At 43.2% G+C, this 20,517-nt stretch overlaps 1 protein-coding gene across 2 annotated transcripts in view; it reads right to left on the bottom strand.

The window, feature by feature from the left end:
* Nucleotides 1-20,517, bottom strand: part of hbs1l (HBS1-like translational GTPase) — a 188,911-nt gene that overhangs the window by 37,825 nt on the left and 130,569 nt on the right. For both annotated transcript variants that reach the window (XM_070885504.1, XM_070885503.1), the window contains 2 exons: nucleotides 16,604-16,769; nucleotides 13,594-13,711 (listed from right to left, as the gene is read on the bottom strand). In XM_070885504.1, the coding sequence (XP_070741605.1) occupies nucleotides 13,594-13,711; nucleotides 16,604-16,769 (284 nt within the window). The remainder of the gene's footprint in view (nucleotides 1-13,593; nucleotides 13,712-16,603; nucleotides 16,770-20,517) is intronic.

Below are 20,517 nucleotides of genomic sequence, written 5' to 3'. Positions count from 1 at the left end.
AGGAAGTTTGTGAATCCCATGCACAAGCAGTAAAAGCTAAAGCCTCAGGTTAAAAAGTCTCAAAGGCCTCTAATGAGCTGTTAAATACTTCAATGAGGTCGCTCGACTTTCCCGAGTGGCTCCGTGGCGCAGTGAGAAACACGCCAGAGTTAAAGGCGGAAGTCGGCGGGATGAAAGCGGGTTCCCGATGCGCAGCCAATTTCACCACTTTTAACTGCCCACCCGCTCGCGAACCCGCACTCTCTTCAATGTAAAAATGCTGGCCAATCTATCAGTATTTACCCAATCATAATCCCTCAGACTTTTATCAGATTAAACGTCTCACTTCCAGTGAAAAAAGCCTTAACTTCAAAAGAATCTCTTCATATTCCAACTCCTCATCTCTGGTAACATTCTAGTGAATCTATGCTGCCCATTTTCTAGTGCTATAGTGGTGTGCCCAAAACTGTATACAATGCTCCAACCACAGCCTGACTAATAGTACATCATGCTCAAGAAAGGCCAGTGTTACTTCAGTTCCAGGTAAATTTCTAGCACCCATTATATGGGATGAAATTAGTTCTAAAGGGCAGGTCATGGTTCACCAATTTAATTGAATTCAAGGTAGAACACGAGTAGAAAATGGCTAGGAAACAGAAAGCAGAGAGTAGGGGAATAGGTTCTAAATGGCAGGCTGTGCTCCAGAGATCTGTGAGGGGATCTCCTTTATTTTCCTTTTATACAAAAGATTTGGACAAAGTCACAAGATGAACAATATTGAAGTTTACTGATGATACCATATTAGAAGGTGTGGCAAACTGCAAGAGAGAATGCAAAAGACATAGGCTAGCGGGATGGGCAGATAGGTGACAGAGCCAGCTCAAGGCAGAGAAATGTTAAGTAGCACATTTTGTGAAAAAGATAAAAGACTTGCATTTATATAATGCCTTTCACATCCTCAGGACATGCAAAATGCTTTACAGCCCTTATTTAAAAAAGGAGGCAGACACAAAGCAGGAAACTATAGACCAGTTAGCCTAACATCTGAGATTGGGAAAATGTTGGAGTCCCTTATTAAAGAAGCAGTAGCAGGACATTTGGAAAAGCATAATTCAGTCAAGCAGAGAGAGCATGGATTTATGAAGGGGAAGTCATGTTTGACAAATATTTTGTATCAGTTTTTACGGTAGAGGACACTAACAATATTCCGACAGTGGATAGTCTAGGGGCTATGGGGGGGGGGAAGGAATCTAACACAATCACAATCACTAAGGAGGTGGTACTCAGTAAGATAATGGGACTAAAGGCAGATAAATCCAATGGACCTGATGACTTGCATCCTTGGGTCTTAAGAGAAGAAATGACAGAGGTTGTGGATTGTGGATGCATTGGTTGTAATGTACCAAAATTCACTGGATTCTGGGGAGGTCCCAGCAGATTGGAAAACTGCAAATGTAATGCTCCTAATTAAAAAAGGGAGGCAGACAAAAAACAGGAAACTATAGACCAGTTAGCCTAACATCTGTGGTTGGGAAAATGTTGGAGTCCATTATTAAAGAAGCAGTAGCAGGACATTTGGAAAAGCATAATTCAGTCAAGCAGAGAGAGCATGGATTTATGAAGGGGAACTCATGTTTGACAAATTTGCTGGAGTTCTTTGAGGATATAACGAACAGGGTGGATAAAGGGGAACCAGTGGATGTGGTGTATTTGGACTTCCAGAAGGCATTTGACAACGTGCCACATAAAAGGTTACTGCACAAGATAAAAGTTCACGGGATTGGGGGTAATATATTAGCATGGATAGAGGATTGCCTAACTAACAGAGAACAGAGAGTCGGGATAAATGGTTCATTCTCTGGTTAGGAACTAGTAACTAGTGGGATGCCGCAAGGATCAGTGCTGGGACCCCAACTATTTACAATCTATATTAACGACTTCGAAGGGACTGAGTGTAACGTAGCCAAGTTTGCTGAAGATTCAAAGATGGGAGGAAAAGCAATGTGTGAGGAGGACACAAAAAATCTGCAAAAGGACATAGACAGGCTAAGTGAGTGGGCAAAAATTTGGCAGATGGAGTATAATGTTGGAAAGTGTGAGGTCGTGCACTTTGGCAGAAAAAAAATCAAAGACAAGTTATTATTCAAATGGCGAAAGATTGCAAAGTGCCACAGTACAGCGGGGCCTGGGGGTATTTGTGCATGAAATACAAAAGGTTAGTACGCAGGTACAGCAAGTGATCAGGAAGGTCAATGAAATCTTGGCCTTTATTGCAAAGGGGATGGAGTATAAAAGCAGGGAAGTCTTGCTACAGCTGTACAAGGTATTGGTGAGGCCACACCTGGAATACTGCGTGCAGTTTTGGTTTTCATATTTATGAAAGGATATACTTGCTTTGGAGGCAGTTCAGAGAAGGTTCACCAAGTTGATTCCGGAGATGAGGGGGTTGACTTATAAGGAAAGGTTGAGTAGGTTGGGCCTCTACTCATTGGAATTCAGAAGAATGAGAGGTGATCTTATCGAAACTTATAAGATTATGAGGGGGCTTGACAAGGTGGATGCAGAGAGGATGTTTCCACTGATAGGGGAGACTAGAACAAGAGGGCATAATCTTAGAATAAGGGGCCGCCCATTTAAAACTGAGATGAGACGAAATTTCTTCTTTCAGAGGGCTGTGGATCTGTGGAATTTGCTGCTCAGAGAGCTGTGGAAGTTAGGTTATTGAATAAATTTAAGACAGAGATAGACAGTTTCTTAACCGATAAGGGAATAGGGAGTTATCAGAAGCGGGCAGGGAAGTGGACCTGAGTCCATGATCGGATCAGCCATGATCGTATTAAATTGCGGAGCAGGCTCGAGGGGCCGTATGGCCTACTCCTGCTCCTATTTCTTATGTTCGAAGTACTTTTGAAGGGTTGTAATTTTGAAAAAGAACAGTGAAAACAAGTAGTTTCTAAATGGTAAGATACTTATCCAAACAGAGGAATAGAGAGGTCTAGAGCTCCAGATATGTGGAATTATAAAGATGGGAGAAAAGGTTGAAATGGCCATTAGAAAGAGAAGAGGCATTCTGGGTTTTATAGAGGCATTGGATATAAAATCAATTAACTGATTTTGAATTTGTACAAGGCATTAGTTCGGCTGCAGTTGAAGCATTGTATGTTGCTCCCATTATGGAAGGCTAGAGGAAGATTATCAGACCCTGATAACACAGACTGATTAAAAATAAGCTTTATACTTTAGGGAAAATTACACATCTTGTAAAGTCTTCCTAATACTGTGTTTAAATTAAAGCAGCTTCAGTGAGACAGGACGAAGTAATATGGAGTCAGAAACAGATGGTAGAAAGGTAAAAAGCAATAGTGGAAGGCCGAGTAAACAAAGACAAGAAACAAAAAGGGTCACACTACATCACAATTCTAAAAGGACAAAGGGTGTTTAAAAAACAAGCCTGAAGGCTTTGTGTCTTAATGCAAGGAGTATCCGTAATAAGGTGGATGAATTAACTGTGCAAATAGATGTTAACAAATATGATGTGATTGGGATTACAGAAACCTGGCTCCAGGATGATCAGGGCTGGGAACTCAATATCCAAGGGTATTCAACATTCAGGAAGGATAAAATAAAAGGAAAAGGAGGTGCGGTAGCATTGCTGGTTAAAGAGGAGATTAATGCAATAGTTCGGAAGGACATTAGCTTGGATGATGTGGAATCTATATGGGTAGAGCTGTAGAACACCAAAGAGCAAAAAACATTAGTGGGAGCTGTGTACAGACCTCCAAACAGTAGTAGTGATGTTGGGGAGGGCATCAAACAGGAAATTAGGGGTGTATGCAATAAATAGGGGAAGTCGTAATGGGGAACAAAGAAATGGCGGACCAATTGAACAAGTACTTTGGTTCGGTATTCACTAAGGAGGACACTAACAACCTTCCAGATATAAAAGGGGTCAGAGGGTCTAGTAAGGAGGAGGAACTGAGGGAAATTGTGTTGGGGAAATTGATGGGATTGAAGGCTGATAAATCCCCAGGGCCTGATGGACTGCATCCCAGAGTACTTAAGGAGATGGCCTTGGAAATAGTGGATGCATTGACAGTCATTTTCCAACATTCCATTGACTCTGGATCAGTTCCTATCGAGTGGAGGGTAGCCAATGTAACCCCACTTTTTAAAAAAGGAGGGAGAGAGAAAACAGGGAATTATAGACCGGTCAGCCTGACATCGGTAGTGGGTAAAATGATGGAATCGATTATTAAGGATGTCATAGCAGCGCATTTGGAAAGAGGTGACATGATCAGTCCAAGTCAGCATGGATTTGTGAAAGGGAAATCATGCTTGACAAATCTTCTGGAATTTTTTGAGGATGTTTCCAGTAAAGTGGACAAGGGAGAACCAGTTGATGTGGTGTATTTGGACTTTCAGAAGGCTGTCGACAAGGTCCCACACAAGAGATTAATGTGCAAAGTTAAAGCACATGGGATTGTGGGTAGTGTGCTGATGTGGATTGAGAACTGGTTGGCAGACAGGAAGCAAAGAGTAGGAGTAAATGGGTACTTTTCAGAATGGCAGGCAGTGACTAGTGGGGTACCACAAGGTTCTGTGCTGGGGCCCCAGCTGTTTACTTTGTACATTAATGATTTAGACGAGGGGATTAAATGTAGTATCTCCAAATTTGTGGATGACACTAAGTTGGGTGACAATGTGAGCTGCGAGGAGGATGCTATGAGGCTGCAGAGTGACTTGGATAGGTTAGGTGAGTGGGCAAATGCATGGCAGATGAAGTATAATGGTGATAAATGTGAGGTTATCCACTTTGGTGATAAAAACAGAGAGACAGACTATTATCTGAATGGTGACAGATTAGGAAAAGGGGAGGTGCAACGAGACCTGGGTGTCATGGTACATCAGTCATTGAAGGTTGGCATGCAGGTACAGCAGGCAGTTAATAAAGCAAATGGCATGTTGGCCTTCATAGCGAGGGGATTTGAGTACAGGGAGGTGTTACTACAGTTGTACAGGACCTTGGTGAGGCCACACCTTGAGTATTGTGTACAGTTTTGGTCTCCTAACTTGAGGAAGGACATTCTTGCTATTGAGGGAGTGCAGCGAAGGTTCACCAGACTGATTCCCGGGATGGCGGGACTGACATATCAAGAAAGATTGGATCAAGTGGGCTTGTATTCACTGGAGTTCAGAAGAATGAGAGGGGATCTCATAGAAACGTTTAATATTCTGACAGGTTTAGACAGGTTAGATGCAGGAAGAATGTTCCCAATGTTGGGGAAGTCCAGAACCAGGGATCACAGTCTAAGGATAAGGGGTAAACCATTTAGGACCGAGATGAGGAGAAACTTCTTCACCCAGAGAGTGGTGAACCTGTGGAATTCTCCACCACAGAAAGTTGTTGAGGCCAATTCACTAAATATATTCAAAAAGCAGTTAGATGTAGTCCTTACTACTAGGGGGATCAAGGGGTATGGCGAGAAAGCAGGAATGGGGTACTGAAGTTACATGTTCAGCCATGAACTCATTGAATGGCGGTGCAGGCTCGAAGGGCCGAATGGCCTACTCCTGCACCTATTTTCTATGTTTCTACATAATGTTGGAGTAACACCAGGCTTAAAACGCAAAGCTTAATTCTTTGGTATGTTGATGATGCTGAACGAGGCAGAAAATTGAAAGGGTTAAAACTTAGTTGGCCAGCTCCAAACATATTGAAATATATATTTTTTTAAACGTAAGGAAGCTTGGATTCAGTGACTACTTGTCAGGTAAGACAAGTAAGGCACTGCCTCACCTAGAATTGTCACCTCAACTTCTCTAATCTGAATACTTTAACCAACTTTATTTTTTTTTAAGTTTTTTATTAACATGAGAATGTCATAAAATATTAATTGCTACTAAACGTTAAATCACGAGTTAACATTTCTACGTAAGGAAGCATGCAGTGCATGTGTATTCTAGAAGGGTCCATCGCCATGGCACCAAGACTGCTTGCTTAGGCAAATTTGTAGATTGCCTAAGGAGGAAGTGTGCAATAATCTCTGTGGAGACAAAAAAAATTGTGGGATTTGAGTTGGGATATTACTTAGAAAATGGCATCAGTTGAATCTGATAGTGATATAGAATTTATGTAGGATACAGTGGATGTAAAATATCCGACCAATTTTAAGACATTTCTTTATACAGAGGGTTGTTGAAGCATGGAATGTTTTGCCACAAAGAGACAGAGACTATTACAACATTTAAGGGAAAATGGCTAAAAATTTGAAGTAGATGATGATACAGGGCTATAGGAAAAGCATGATGAAGAGTTTCAGATTGCTTTACCAAAGAGCTGGTAGAGACATAATGGGCTGAATAGCCTACTTCAGTGCTACAAACTTATATGGCTCTACGTGTTTTTGGAATGCTAGATCCAAGTATTCTTTCAACATTTCGATGCTTTGAACTTGCCTACCAATAACAGGAGAAAGTGACAAATATACTAGCTTAGTAAGCAAAACCAAAGGTTGAATTTGCATAGATGTTTACATAATAAAATTTTATATTACAGGAGGCCCTGACTCCCTGAAAGTGCTATCCATTTAGTTCCATTTCTTTGCCCTTTCCTCATGCTTTTTTTACAATTTCACTTCACTTTTAAAAATTAATTTAGGCAGAGTAAGTAAATTTGAACTTTGTAGTATATAGTAATGTTTGTTTTAATTTATTAACCATGTTCCTGGCATTGCTAGTGACTTTAAATTTCAAAATGTCTCTGAATATTTAGGAAGCAGCTGCTGGACAGAAACACTTTATAAGATGTGAAATTCATATAGTCACAGTATGAGACACTAAACAATTGAGGAAACAGGTGTGACTGGCTCCACACAGGATATACAGAGCAATGAACAATGAGAATCACAAAACACTTGACTATCTTATCATCTAAAGTGGTGAAATATAAGATCTTAACAGGAAGCATTTATCCTATTTATAATTGGCATTAAACTGAAAAGTAACTTACATATTCTTTTAATTACCGAGAAGCAGCCGAGGGGCGAAAGGCCCATCATGCAAAATACAATGAAGATCAAAAGGAACAGGAGGAGCAGGTGAGCCACGTTAAGAAGCGGCAACGCCGAGCTCAGGTATGAGGTTTGTAAGATGGGAAGGAGGTAAACCACGACTATTAGATGATGAGACAGAAAGTGAAGAAATCCTTTTCCAATGTTTAGTAACATTTTTAACTCAGTTATACAATCTAAAAAGAAGATTGAGAATTTTCCATTTATGGCTGGTTATTTGTATTAAAAACAAGAAGACTGAGAATTTTCCATTTATGGCTGGTTATTTGTATTAGTTGTGTCACAAAACAAACAACTTCAGAAAATTTTCCAATTCAATTCTGTTGCTGTTTTTCTTTACAGATCAGTGCAAAATTCTATCAATACTAAGAAGAGTTATTAGTAATGATAGACTGGAATGTGTGGTTGACGTCCCCTGTAGCAGCCTAGAAGGAGCCTGTGGCAAAGAAGTTAAGGGCTGTGGTGAGTTTGACAGACTCTGGCAAAGCATGGCCCTCTGGTCCAGCAGGCAGCGGGGTCCTGTTACAGGAGGCTGCAGAGGCCTACAACAGTCTGCCAAGAGAAGAGCAGCCTCCTGATGCACTGATCTTCAGATAGATCCAAGAAAGTGACTCTGGACCTGTACACCCTGTGTGCAATGTGTGGCCTGCTACAAGAAACTCCATCATCTGTTCTCTTCTATTAGAGCCAGCCAGCTGCTGCTGGTTGCTGAGGCTGTTGTTCCTCTTCCTCCAACCAAATGAAATTAATAGTTAGAGAACTCATGATAAGCAGATCAAGCTTACTAAAGGTAGTAGGGCAAGAAAAGTTAGAAAGAAGTGATCTGGAAGCTAGAAAATCTCCTGGCACTCCAAATAGCACAAAGATCTTGGCCACAGGAGCAGCCAGCGGCAGTTGGAAAGGCCCATAAAAGGGCGCGACTGTCGGAGAGCGGCCACAGGAGCAGCCAGCGGGAGTTCGATGAGCTAGCTGGTGCAGGTGCAGCGGCAGAAGGAAAGCAAAGAAGTCAAAAGAAATCGAAGCGTGACGTCACAGCCAAGTGGGTAAATGATTGGCTGGTGGATTGGTGAGTATTTGATCTTTTTCTTCTTTTCTATCAGTAAGAAACCTTTGGCAGTGTTGCCAAATTAAGTTAACCTAAGGGTTAAGTCATGCAGGAGAGCCCAGACCAGTGTCATGCTCCTCCTGTGCTATGTGGGAAAATCAGGGACGCTACTAGTCCTCCTGACTACTATGTGTGCAGGAAATGTGTCCAGCTGCAGCTCCTGTCAGACTGCATTGCGGCACTGGAGCTGCGCATGGACTTACTCTGGAGCATCCGCGATGCTGAGGATGTCGCAAATAGCACATTTAGTGAGTTGGTCACACCGCAGGTAAAGGTTACTCAGGCAGATAGGGAATGGGTGACCATCAGGCAGAGCAGTGGAAGGAAGGTAGTGCAGGGGTCCCCTGGGGTCATCTCCCTCCAAAACAGATACACCGTTTTGGGTACTGTTGGGGGAGATGACTCATCAGGAGAAGGCAGCAGCAGCCAAGTTCATGGCACCATAGGTGGCTCTGCTGCACAGGAGGGCAGGAAAAAGAGTGGGAGAGCTATAGTGATAGGGGATTCTATTATAAGGGGAACAGATAGGTGATTCTGCAGCTGCAAACGAGACTCCAAGATGGTATGTTGCCTCCCTGCTGCAAGGGTCAAGGATGTCTTGGAGCGGCTGCAGCGCATTCTAGAGGGGGAGGGGGAACAGCCAGTTGCATATAGGTACCAACGATATAGGTAAAAAATGGGATGAGGTCCTACAAGCTGAATTTAGGGAGCTAGGAATTAAATTAAAAAGTAGGACCTCAAAGGTAGTAATATCAGGATTTCTACCAGTGCCATGTGCTAGTCAGAGTAGGAATAGCTCAGATAAATACGTGGCTTGAGGAGTGGTGCAAGGAGGAGGATTCAAATTTCTGGGGCACTGGAACCGGTTCTGGGGGAGATGGGACCAGTACAAACCGGATGGTCTGCACCTGGGCAGAACCGGATCCTATGTCCGAGGTGGAGTGTTTGCTAGTGCTGTTGGGGAGGGGTTAAACTAATATGGCAGGGGGATGGGAACCTATGCAGGGAGACAGAGGGAAGTAAAACGGGGGCAGAAGCAAAAGGTAGGAAGGAGAAAAGCAAGAGTGGAAGGCAGAAATCAAGGGCAAAAATCAAAAAGGGCCACATTACAACATAATTCTAAAAAGGACAAAGAGTGTTAAAAAAACAAGCCTGAAGACTCCAAGTTTCAATGCAAGGAACATTCGTAAATAAGGTGGATAAATTAACTGCGCGGATAGCTGTTAACGGATATGATGTCATTGGGATTACGGAGACATGTCTCCAGGGTAATTAAGGCTGGGAACACAACATCCAGGGGTATTTAATATTCAGAAAGGATAGACAGGAAGGAAAAGGAGGTGGGGTAGCGTTGCTGGTTAAAGAGAAAATTAACGCAATAGTAAGGAAGGACATTAGGGAGTTGTGTACAGACCACCAAACAGTAGTAGGGAGGTTGGGGATGGCATCAAACAGGAAATTAGGGACGCGTGCAATAAGGGTACAGCAGTTATCATGGGTGACTTTAACCTACATATTGATTGGGCTAACCAAACTGGTAGCAATACGGTGGAGGAGGATTTCCTGAAGTATATAAGGGATGGTTTTCTAGACCAATATGTCGAGGAGCCAACTAGAGAGCAGGCATCCTAGACTGGGTCTTGTGTAACGAGAGAGGATTAATTAACAATCTGGTCATGCGTGTCCCCTTGGGGAAGAGTGACCATAATATGGTAGAATTCTTCATTAAGCTGGAGAGCGACACAGTTAATTCAGAGACTAGGGTCCTGAACTTAAAGAAAGGAAAGTTCGATGGTATGAGACGTGATTTGGCTAGGATAGACTGGCGAATGATACTTAAAGGGTTGATGGTGGATAGGCAATGGCAGACATTTAAAGATCACATGGATGAATTACAACTATTGTACTTCCCTGTCTGGAGTAAAAATAAAACAGGAAAGGTGGCTCAACCGTGGCTAACAAGGGAAATTAGGGATAGTGTTAAATCCAAGGAAGGGGCATATAAATTGGCCAGAAAAAGCAGCAAACCTGAGGACTGGGAGAAATTTAGAATTCAGCTGAGGAGGACTAAGGGTTTAATTAGGAGGGGGGGAAATAGAGTTTGAGAGTAAGCTTGCAGGGAACATAAAAACTGACTGCAAAAGCTTCTATAGGTATGTGAAGAGAAAAAGATTAGTGAAGACTAATGTAAGTCCCTTGCAGTCAGAATCAGGGGAATTTATAATGGGAAACAAGGAAATGGCAGACCAATTGAACAAATACTTTGGTTCTGTCTTCACTAAGGAAGACACGAATAATCTCCCGAAAATACTAGGAGACCGAGGGTCTAGCGAGAAGGAGGAACTGAGGGAAATCCTTATTAGTCAAGAAATGGTGTTAGGGAAACTGATGGGACTGAAGGCCGAAAAGTCCCCAGGGCCTGATAGTCTGCATCCCAGAGTACTTAAGGAAGTGGCCCTAGAAATAGTGGATGCATTGGTGGTCATTTTCCAAGAGTCCATGGACTCTGGATCAGTTCCTATGGATTGGAGGGTAACCCAGTTTTAAAAAAAGGAGTGAGAGAGAAAACAGGGAATTATAGACCGGTTAGCCTGACATCGGTGGTGGGGAAAATGTTGGAATCAATTATTAAAGATGTAATAGCAGCGCATTTGGAAAGCAGTGACAGGATCAGTCCAAGTCAGCATGGATTTATGAAAGGGAAATCATGCTTGACAAATCTTCGAGTTTTTTGAGGATGTAACTAGTAGAGTGGATAAGGGAGAATCAGTGGATGTGGTGTATTTGGACTTTCAAAAGGCTTTTGACAAGGTCCGACAGAAGAGATTAGTGTGCAAAATTAAGTCACATGGTATTGGGGATAATGTATTGACGTAGATAAAGAACTGGTTGGCAGACAGGAAGCAAAGAGTGGGAATAAACAGGTCCTTTTCAGAATGGCAGGCAGTAACTAGTGGGATGCCGCAAAGTTCAGTGCTGGGACCACAGCTATTTACAATATACATTAATGATTTAGACAAAATAATTGAATGTAATATCTCCAAGTTTGCAGATGACACTAAGCTGGGTGGCAGTGTGAGCTGTGAGGAGGATGCTAAGAGGCTGCAGGGTGATTTGGACAGGTTAGGTGAAAGGGCAAATGCATGGCAGATGTAGTATAATGTGGATAAACGTGAGGTTATCCACTTTGGTGGCAAAAACAGGAAGGCAGATTATCTGAATGGTGACAGATTAGTAAAAGGGGAGGTGCAACGAGATCTGGGTGTCATGGTACATCAGTCACTGAAGGTAGGCATGCAGGTACAGCAGGCAGTAAAGAAAGCAAATGGCATGTTGGCTTTCATAGCGAGAGGATTTGAGTATAGGAGCAGAGAGATCTTACTGCAGTTGTACAGGGCCTTAGTGAGACCACATCTTGAGTATTGTGTGCAGTTTTGGTCTCCTAATCTGAGGAAGGATATGCTTGTTATTAGAAACATAGAAACATAGAAAATAAGTGCAGGAGTAGGCCATTCAGCCCTTGAGGGAGTGCAGCGAAGGCTCACCAGACTAATTCCTGGGATGGCAGGACTGACATATGAAGAAAGACTGGATTGGTTAGGCTTATACTCACTGGAATTTAGAAGAGAGGGGATCTCATAGAAACTTATAAAATGATGCCCAGACTGGACAGGTTAGATGCAGGAAGAATGTTCCCGATGTTGGGGAAGCCCAGATCCAGGGGTCACAGTCGAAGGATAAGGGGTAAGCCATTTAGGACCGAGATGAAGAGAAACTTCTTCACTCAGAGAATTGTGAACCTGTGGAATTCTCTACCACAGAAAGTTGTTGAGTCCAATTCGTTGGATATATTCAAGAGGGAGTTAGATGTGGCCCTTACGGCTAAGGGGGTCAGGCGGTATGGAGAGAAGGCAGGAGTGGGGTACTGAAGTTGTATGATTAGCCATGATCATATTTAATGGCAGTGCAGGCTCGAAGGGCCGAATGGCCTGCTCTTGCACCTATTTTCTATGTTTCTATGTCATTCAATTAACTGCAGAAGAGTTCCTCTTTAAATGTTGCTTCAGTGGCTTGAAGACACCAACCCCACTAAGTCTTACTGGTGGACCGAGCATTGAGCAGGACTTCCGTGATTTCGAGTTTAAATAGTGTTGGGATCTGATTTGCATCATAGGACCTTCATCTATGTGTATTCATGAGGTCCCTGCCTCCCTCTGGCAGCCAGCACAGAATCCTGAAAACTGCACGGTTAAAGTGGTAGCAGGCATAAGTATTCTATTACTATTTTAGGCACCCGCCATGTTTCCATTGAGTGGGCAGGGTTTAAATTGGGCTTATATTATTATTCAATTTATTTATAATCTATCTATATAATGAAAAGGCTTGTAATACTGTAGCAAGCCTGTAAAATTGTTGATTTATGGTTAGAATGCATCAGACACCACAAATCAACCAAATCCTCATAAAAACACGCAAGTAGCCACATTGAATTTTACGCCTACTTCAGTTTATTCAATAGAAACAGTAAAGGCAGCATCTTGCTGAAGAAAAATAATTACAGAATCATAGCATTGTACAGCACAGAAGGAGGTCATTCAGTCCACTGTGTCGGCTTTCTGAAAGCTATCCACAGTTCATTTTCCGGCTCAAACCCATATCTTTTTAATTTATTTTTCAAAAATGTATTCACCTTTCAGTTAAAAGCTATTGCTATGGATTCTGCTTCCACAATTCTTTCATGTATATTCCATGTCCTCCGCATAAAAAAAATTCTCCAAACCATTGTTTTGGTGCTGACCTTAAATTTAAAAGGTTCTAGCTGCCCATTCATTGACCTGACTCGAGGAATGCTTCTCAGCTCCAGCTCAATTCTAACTTAATTTCATGTACTGATTGAGAAAAATAAATGGAAAGTAGAGCTGGTAATTAAATGTGCCAGAAGCACAAACATGCACAAAATTCAGTCATAACATTATTGTGGCATGGAGAGGAGAATTTCTGAATATTACAGAAAGACAAGGAATGAGCTCAGAAAAGAAAAGCTCAGAGCCAGACAGTTTAAGCTTGGCGAGAGCAATAAGTCCACTTCTGATCATAGGGCTGAACAGTGCTCACCAGCAATAGAGACAGACTAGGTTCCTAGGTTCCCATGGAAATAAATTGACAGAAAAACATTCGCATAAGGCATTATTCGATCAAAGGTGGGGTAAATTGTAGTGGATATACACCCATTCTAGTTACAGTCATGGCCGAACACTTTAAAATGCTTTTGAGGTTAATGATTTTAAATACCATGAAAATATATTAGTTGACAAATCGGATGTGATATTTTGAAGTGTTAAATCTGAGTTCTATTATCAAAAACCTGTCTAAATTTTAACATAAACTTGGTGGATGACAGTTTGTGAAAAATGTGATCAGAAAGATGTTTTCACTTACCTGTGCAGCACCTGTAATCATGTTTGGAATGAAGTCTTTGTGACCTGGTGCATCCATTAATGTGATCACTTTGGTCTTAGTTTCAAATTTTGTCATTCCTACATCCATTGTTACACCTCTGAAAATATCAGAATAATCATTTTTATCTTTTGTCTGAACACAATGATTACATGCTCTACATTGCAACACTTGAGGTACGAATTTTATTTAATCCTTTTATGGAAGACATATAGTGAAAATGGAATTCCATTTCAGGCACCCAACCAAGTACTCACAGCTGCTGCTACTCTGGTCTCAAACCCAACCTCAGAATACAACCCACTACTGCACCAGTTTTTATTTCCCACACAAGTCACACTGTAGCCTCTCTGAATGAGATTGCAAATTTAGTACCAATTACAGCAGTTTTGTGGTGTGGGTTCATGCCCCTGGGAACTGGACTGAGACCACTCACTTGGCAATGGATCATTACATTTAGCAGAGAGTGGAGATTTTCATTTTGTCAAGCTGAACTAGATGTGAACCAAGTTCCAGAGGGGAAGACTGGTATCTAACATTCTGCTCCATTCAATCCCATTATGTTCTTTTAAAGTTTTTTGTTACAGAAATGTTTCATTTATGTTTTTCCAATGCTGACAATATTGAAATACCAATGAATGGATCACATCTAATTTTTCTCCAATATTTATAAACCCCATCCGTCTGTTGTCTTAGTGTGACTGGGTGGCTTGTTTCCAGACTTTTACCAATACCTGTCGGGCATCAAACCTTGGTCTGCTTTAATTTGCGTCCTAGAGGGAGAAACTATAGAGATAGGAATTGTCTTCCGCTGGAAATGGGACTCTTTTGAAATGTTCTGGCCGCTGCATCCGGCGAAATTCAGCTCCTGGGGTTTTTTTTCCCAACTGGGCGAAGTGGATCATCATGGGGGCGGAAGTGGGAGCGGAGCGGAGTGGCCGTCACTAGCGGGGCGGAAGTGGGGGCGGGGCAGAGTAGCCGAGGTTGTCAGTCATCGCGCTGGCACGTTACAACATCTCGCCCCAAGAGGGGGTGCCAAACCCGGGGGCATAATTGTCGGCCTGACCTAACAGTCGGCCGACAAGAAAAAAATCACATGGTGGCCACAGCAGTGCGTCCTCCCCTTTAAGAGCGGCCGTGCTGCCATTTCACAGAGAGTGTAGCGAAAGAAAAAGCTGACGGGGGCACCAGCTAGTGGCAGAGCCGATTCCGCAGGGCAATTTCGCGAGGGGGTCCCCGCCAGTTGGTAAGGGGTCGGCACGTGCAGGCTGCGGCGGGAAAACGGGTGGAGCTGTCCTGGACACCGTTCCGCTCCTGAGGAAGGGCAATTTCTAAAATGGCGGCCCCTGCACGAAGAGTCATGGAGACCTGTTGGCCACCCCATGGCTGCTGCTTTATCGAAAGGGGCAATTTCAGCCCCATAGTATCTGGCTGAACCTGTTCTTGTAGTGCATTCCCCACCGTGATAATGCTCAGTGCCACAACTTTGTACTGATTCAGTTTGACTTTTATTTCGTTATAACTGTTTCAGGAGTACCAACTAACAGAACCTGGAAGAAATTAGACTTAACAACATTTACAAAGCTACACAGACTCCAACATAGAGAACCAGGAATTTCTTATCTGATTCAAATGGTGATCTCAGGATGTTGTGTTTAAATATATTAATAAAACCAAGATCACATCAGAAATTCTGAAAATATGATGTCACGATACGTGATTTTTCAGTCAAAACATACACTTCCATAGTACCCATGGCGTTTTTCTCTGCGAGAATGAGAGTTTAAGTATAGTTTAAATGAGTTTAAGTAATTGTGTTTATTTGTAGCTACATTTGACAAAAACTTTTCATTATAAGTTTCGGCAAAAAACCTTCAAGAACCCTCAACATCAGATTAGATAATCTACAGAAAACATCAAGAGCTAGGAATTGCATAGCGCCCCCGTTTGGGGCGATAACATTTGCGGGAGCACAAAAGTATCATCGGGCGAAAAAGATGTGCAGCTTACGGGAACTTCCGCTTTAGCACTCCAAGAGGGAAGTGGAGCGCTAAATCAAGCGCTATCACTTCCCTTAGTGTGTCAAAGGGAGTGAGAGGGACGGTATCGGTAGAGTGCTGCACAATGTTCCATGCAGCGCGGCTGTCTGTACAGGCTCCTTCCCTCGCTTAAAGGGAAGGGCCATTTCTGGAGTGACTGAATTTTCCTGCTGTCTGTGTTGGGCCACGGTACCTGTGCTACGTCCATAGCAGTCCCAAACACTCTTGAGAGTGCAGGCTCAGAGTGGGGTCCAAAAAAGGCAACAAACACCAGACTGGGGAGAGAAATAAATTTTGCCCTACCTGACCATCACTGCCTTTAGTTAGCGCTCCCCAAGGGGACGGCCGAGGTGACAACGCCTCCTGCGGCTGCTGTTGTTGACACCCGTCGATGCTTCGGGGGTGAGAGCGAATATCACATCAGGGGCGGTAACAGGCTGCTGCGCACCAGATGATGTCACGATCTCCGGAGGGTAACAAAGCGAGGCAGTAAGCATTAGCGCCAGCGCAAAACTGCGAGGAAAATTCGCAGGCGCCACTAAATTTGACACACCCGGTGGGTAATTCCTTAGCGCCCCGTTACTGGTCCCCCCCCCCCCCCCGGGAAGCACAAAGCAGGCCAATTTCTCCCTCAAAAATCTAGTCGAGTCCCAAAATAAAATCATAAAAATCAAAGTATTAATCAACAGTTCTTTTAATCTAAGGTTAGGCTCTCTCTATTTCTCCCACAATTCACTTTATTGGTTTTCCACCAAATACAACTGACCTGCTCTCATGCTTCCACTATTGAGCCACCAGGGTGAGGATTTTTTTTTAAATCTCCCAAATTCGGATGCCACTTAGCAACAGTACATGGTACCACACAGTGACTAGAAAAAATTTACAAGCATATTTTCTAACAACATATAATTATACATTTTCACACACACGCACAAACTTGGAAAATCATTTACCTTTCCCTTTCTTCACCTGTCTCATCCAGAACCCAAGCAAAGGCAAACGAGGCTTTTCCTGCTTTTTTTGATTCTTGTTCATATTTGTGCATAATACGTTTGTTTACATTTCCCAGAAGGTAAAGTACATGGCCCATTAAAGTACTTTTGCCAGCATCTACATGACCTAGGGTCACAAACATTAAAACAATTATGCTTATATTAATAAACCACATTTTGCATGTTTAATAAATCAAATATTTGGTACTTGTGAAAGGGACCCACTCTACCCATATTTTGCTTTATAACTAAAGATATAGGGCCCAAATTTCCCCAGCCGCTTAGAGTGGCGTAGTTAGCTAATTTCGTGGGGGAAAAAACGCGCCGAAAACTTACCAGGATAATTTGGTCGTTCCTGGATCCCTGTGGTCCCATGGCGTGGCGCTGAGAAACCTGCGGGGGGATGGAGCTTGGGCCATGCTTGCTCAGCACGGGGGGGGGGGGGGGGCTTGGGCCCAGCGTGTCCTTGAGTGCCGGCAGGGGGACACATGTCCGTTTCAGCGTGCGCAATGCGCGTTTCAGTGTGCATGCATGCGCAATGGAGCAGGAAGCTAGGCAATCGGCCAATTAAAGGGAAAGCTTCCTCAGTGCCTCAGCAGCATTGGCAATGGACCATATATATAGGCAAGGTATGAATAGTGATTTTTGGGTGGCTGAGGGAGTGGAAAGGAGTGCTGCATAGGTGGAAGAAAGGTGAGAACTGTGTGTAGGTCCAATACACCAATGACGCAAGAGCGTGCAACAAGAACTAAGAATTTCCTCCATGAGGAAGTGGAGAAACTAGTCACTGTCATTGAGGACAAATGGCTGGAGCTGGATATCAGTAAGAGTGGTCCCACAAAAGTTCCACCCAAAGAAATGAGAAGACGATGGAACCTAGTTGCAGAAGAATACTCCACAGGGATGAATACCGCAAGATCCGGAAGCCAGTGCAAAAAGAAATAGCAGGACGTTGGTCAAGTAGTGAGTGTAAATAATATCTTGATCTTTAAATGGAATTGCAATTGTAAATGTGACCATCTGTATATGTCCCACCCATCAGAAGCGCACCGTGTGAAAAGTTATAGTTTCATCTTTGCAGAAGAAATTGGGCCACAACAAAAGGGAAAGACCTAGAACAAGAGGAGGGCCGCCAAATCTGCACCAACTATCACCCCTGGAACAGAGGGTTGCTGCCTTGCTGAGTCGCATCTGCAGAAAAAGAATCAGCTCTGCACAAGCTGGGCCCACACACGAGGCATCGTCGCCTTTCAAATCAACCTGCTGACTGATCTGCTACGCGTGAGACTACTCATGCCACCCATCCTGCCCCCTCCTGTGCTGCTAACCATTTGACTGTTCTGTTGTATTTTGCAGAAGACGACGACAATCCTGAACATTCTGAAGATCCAGCAGAAGATCCAGATGCGTGCGCTCCAGACCAAGGCGGGTGGGGGGAGGAGGGGTCCATGGATCTGTGCTCACGGGAGAATGCTGACCGTGATATGGATCAGTCCATAGTACAGGGCATCACACTGCCAGAAACCTCCATGAGCTCCGCAGCGACATTCCATGGTTTCACACCTTCCGAGGTCGCGGGTCCCAGTGACGGTGGTGAAATGCATGTTGGAACACCCAGTGCCCCACCGTCCCAGCCTGCGCCTCGCACTGGAGGGGTGCCACTAGGCAGACCCACGGCGAGGGGAAGGAGAAGCCGACCAGTCTCTCCTGAGATGCAGCCTTCATCAGATGTTAATCAGATTTTGTCATTGGGTGAGGAGACAGTCAGTGGGATGTGTGATGAGGTAGTGACACTGTCGGGAGAAATATCAGCACTGAGTCGGGAACTGAGGGCAGGCATTTCAGAGGGTGTGCAAACGATGGCAGATGCCATGAGGGAGTTAGCTGCTGCAATAAGGGCACAAAGGCCGGATACTCAAATGCCACTCCCACTTCAATCCACGCACCAGCCACCGGAGAGACCCAAGCCGGGCCCCCAACCCCCTCCCCACCACCATCACCGACCCTATGAGGAAGTGCATGTTTCCCAAGATGTGGGTGAGGGATGGGTGCAGCCTTTCTTTGCTGTTGTTGATGTGCATTGTAAAATATCCAATAAAAGATATTTTGCATTAAAACTGAATCATGTTCCATTAGGACCACACAACATTTAGGAACTGTAAAAAGTAAAAATCCCTCACTCCTACAGTCATGTGTGCCTGCCGCCCCTAGCCCTGGCGGGAGGGCTAGCCGGTGCGTTCTGCAGTTGGCAAGGTAGGACTGCTCTATTTTCAGTAGCTGATTTATCTTTCATTTATTTTTGATGATGTTGTGCAGTTGCTGTGCTGAAGATGTTGTGCTGATGTCGTGAAGGTGTTTAATGCTTTAGCATCCTCTAACTCACAATCGCGCTCCCCGCCGCCAACCCCCCCCCCCACCCCCACCCCACAACCCCCATCTCTGGCTACCTGCGCTGATTTCTTAAATGTAGGTACAAAAGTGGCCATATACACTGGCCTAAGTTAGTTTGGAGTAACTTTTAGCTGGCCAAATTTGTTTCTATGGCCAAAAGAGATGTAAGTGGCTGGTCAAGACCCCTTTTTCAGAGAAAACACTAAACTAGAAAAAAACCTAACTGACTGACTGACAAGTTAAATGGAGAAATTTGTGATTTTTAAGTTACTCCAAAAAAAAAAGGGGCACTCCTGGGAAATGTGAGCCCATAAATAGGGAGCAATTTGTAGGTGTGAAATTTGGAAGATGAGAATCAACAGTGGACGTTCATCCATTTCGTGTTCCAAAGACTTTCCCCCTCCATCTAGTCTGACACCTGTCGTCATGTACTCATCATTGCCCCAGCTTAGACCTGCTAATGCACTATAAATCAGGGATCGAACCTGGTTTCTTACTTATCTGTATGGCTTAAACCACATCTTGTGGTGTATTTGCTAATATTCCTTTGTATTCAGTCACGAGGAAGTGGAGATGGCCAACTCGCAATCCCAATTTTTGAGGGAGGCCATCTTGTCTCCATTTTCCCAGTAGGATTCAGTCATTCAGGAAGGGTTGAAACATAGGGAATCCTGCCTATCCTATTGTAGAGTATATTAGAAAGGTTATATAAAATAAATCATTTCCGTATCAACTTGGATTACTTAAAAGCAGGTTATCCTCAAAATTCCGTTCAAAATTAGTAAATAAAAATCTGTGCTTCAATAACAATAGATTCAACCAGTGAGCATTATACAATTACTAGAAACACTAGTACTACAAACAATGTGATGTGTTGTACTCTGGGATTTTTTTTGTTAAATGTAAGATGTGAAAGGAAAAGGATATAAAAATAGTACCTGAAACCATAAGTTTCATTTGAATCAGAGTTTCCATTACTAGCCAAAGCAAACTACTATTCAAGTAATCAGCAGATGTAACTTTCTGCAGACACGCATCTGCAAAAGCAACTGAACAACAGAAGCATTTTCCAATACTTTGTATACACTGAAAATTTCAGCTGTGGAAAATTGATTTTCATTTTCTTACTCCTTTCCTATACTAATGTTTACTTACAAAAAAATCCAACATCCTTTTTTATATAAATATTCCTATTAACATGATAACAGTATCAATGAAACAAAGAAGAAATGGGTCAAGTTAGAATCCATATCCTATAGCTGTGGCTAGAATCTGTGGCCCGCAGACAATGTAACAAGATATGGTTGCCATGACCCTAGCTGGCTTTCACTTGTTACGAATGGTTAATTGCATTAGTGTTGATCTGAGCCAAAGTACTTCCTGATACCCTTCTACATAGGTGTCAGTATTTTCAACCTGGCTGTTTGGCAACTTGACACCTTGGTTGGCTGAAGGCAGACAGTTAGATGTCTGAACCATACTGT

The sequence above is a fragment of the Pristiophorus japonicus genome, chromosome 7, assembly GCF_044704955.1.
Source record: "Pristiophorus japonicus isolate sPriJap1 chromosome 7, sPriJap1.hap1, whole genome shotgun sequence".
NCBI lineage: Eukaryota > Metazoa > Chordata > Chondrichthyes > Pristiophoridae > Pristiophorus > Pristiophorus japonicus.
Note: the sequence above shows the minus strand (reverse complement) of the source record. Positions and strands in the feature narration are given on the sequence as shown.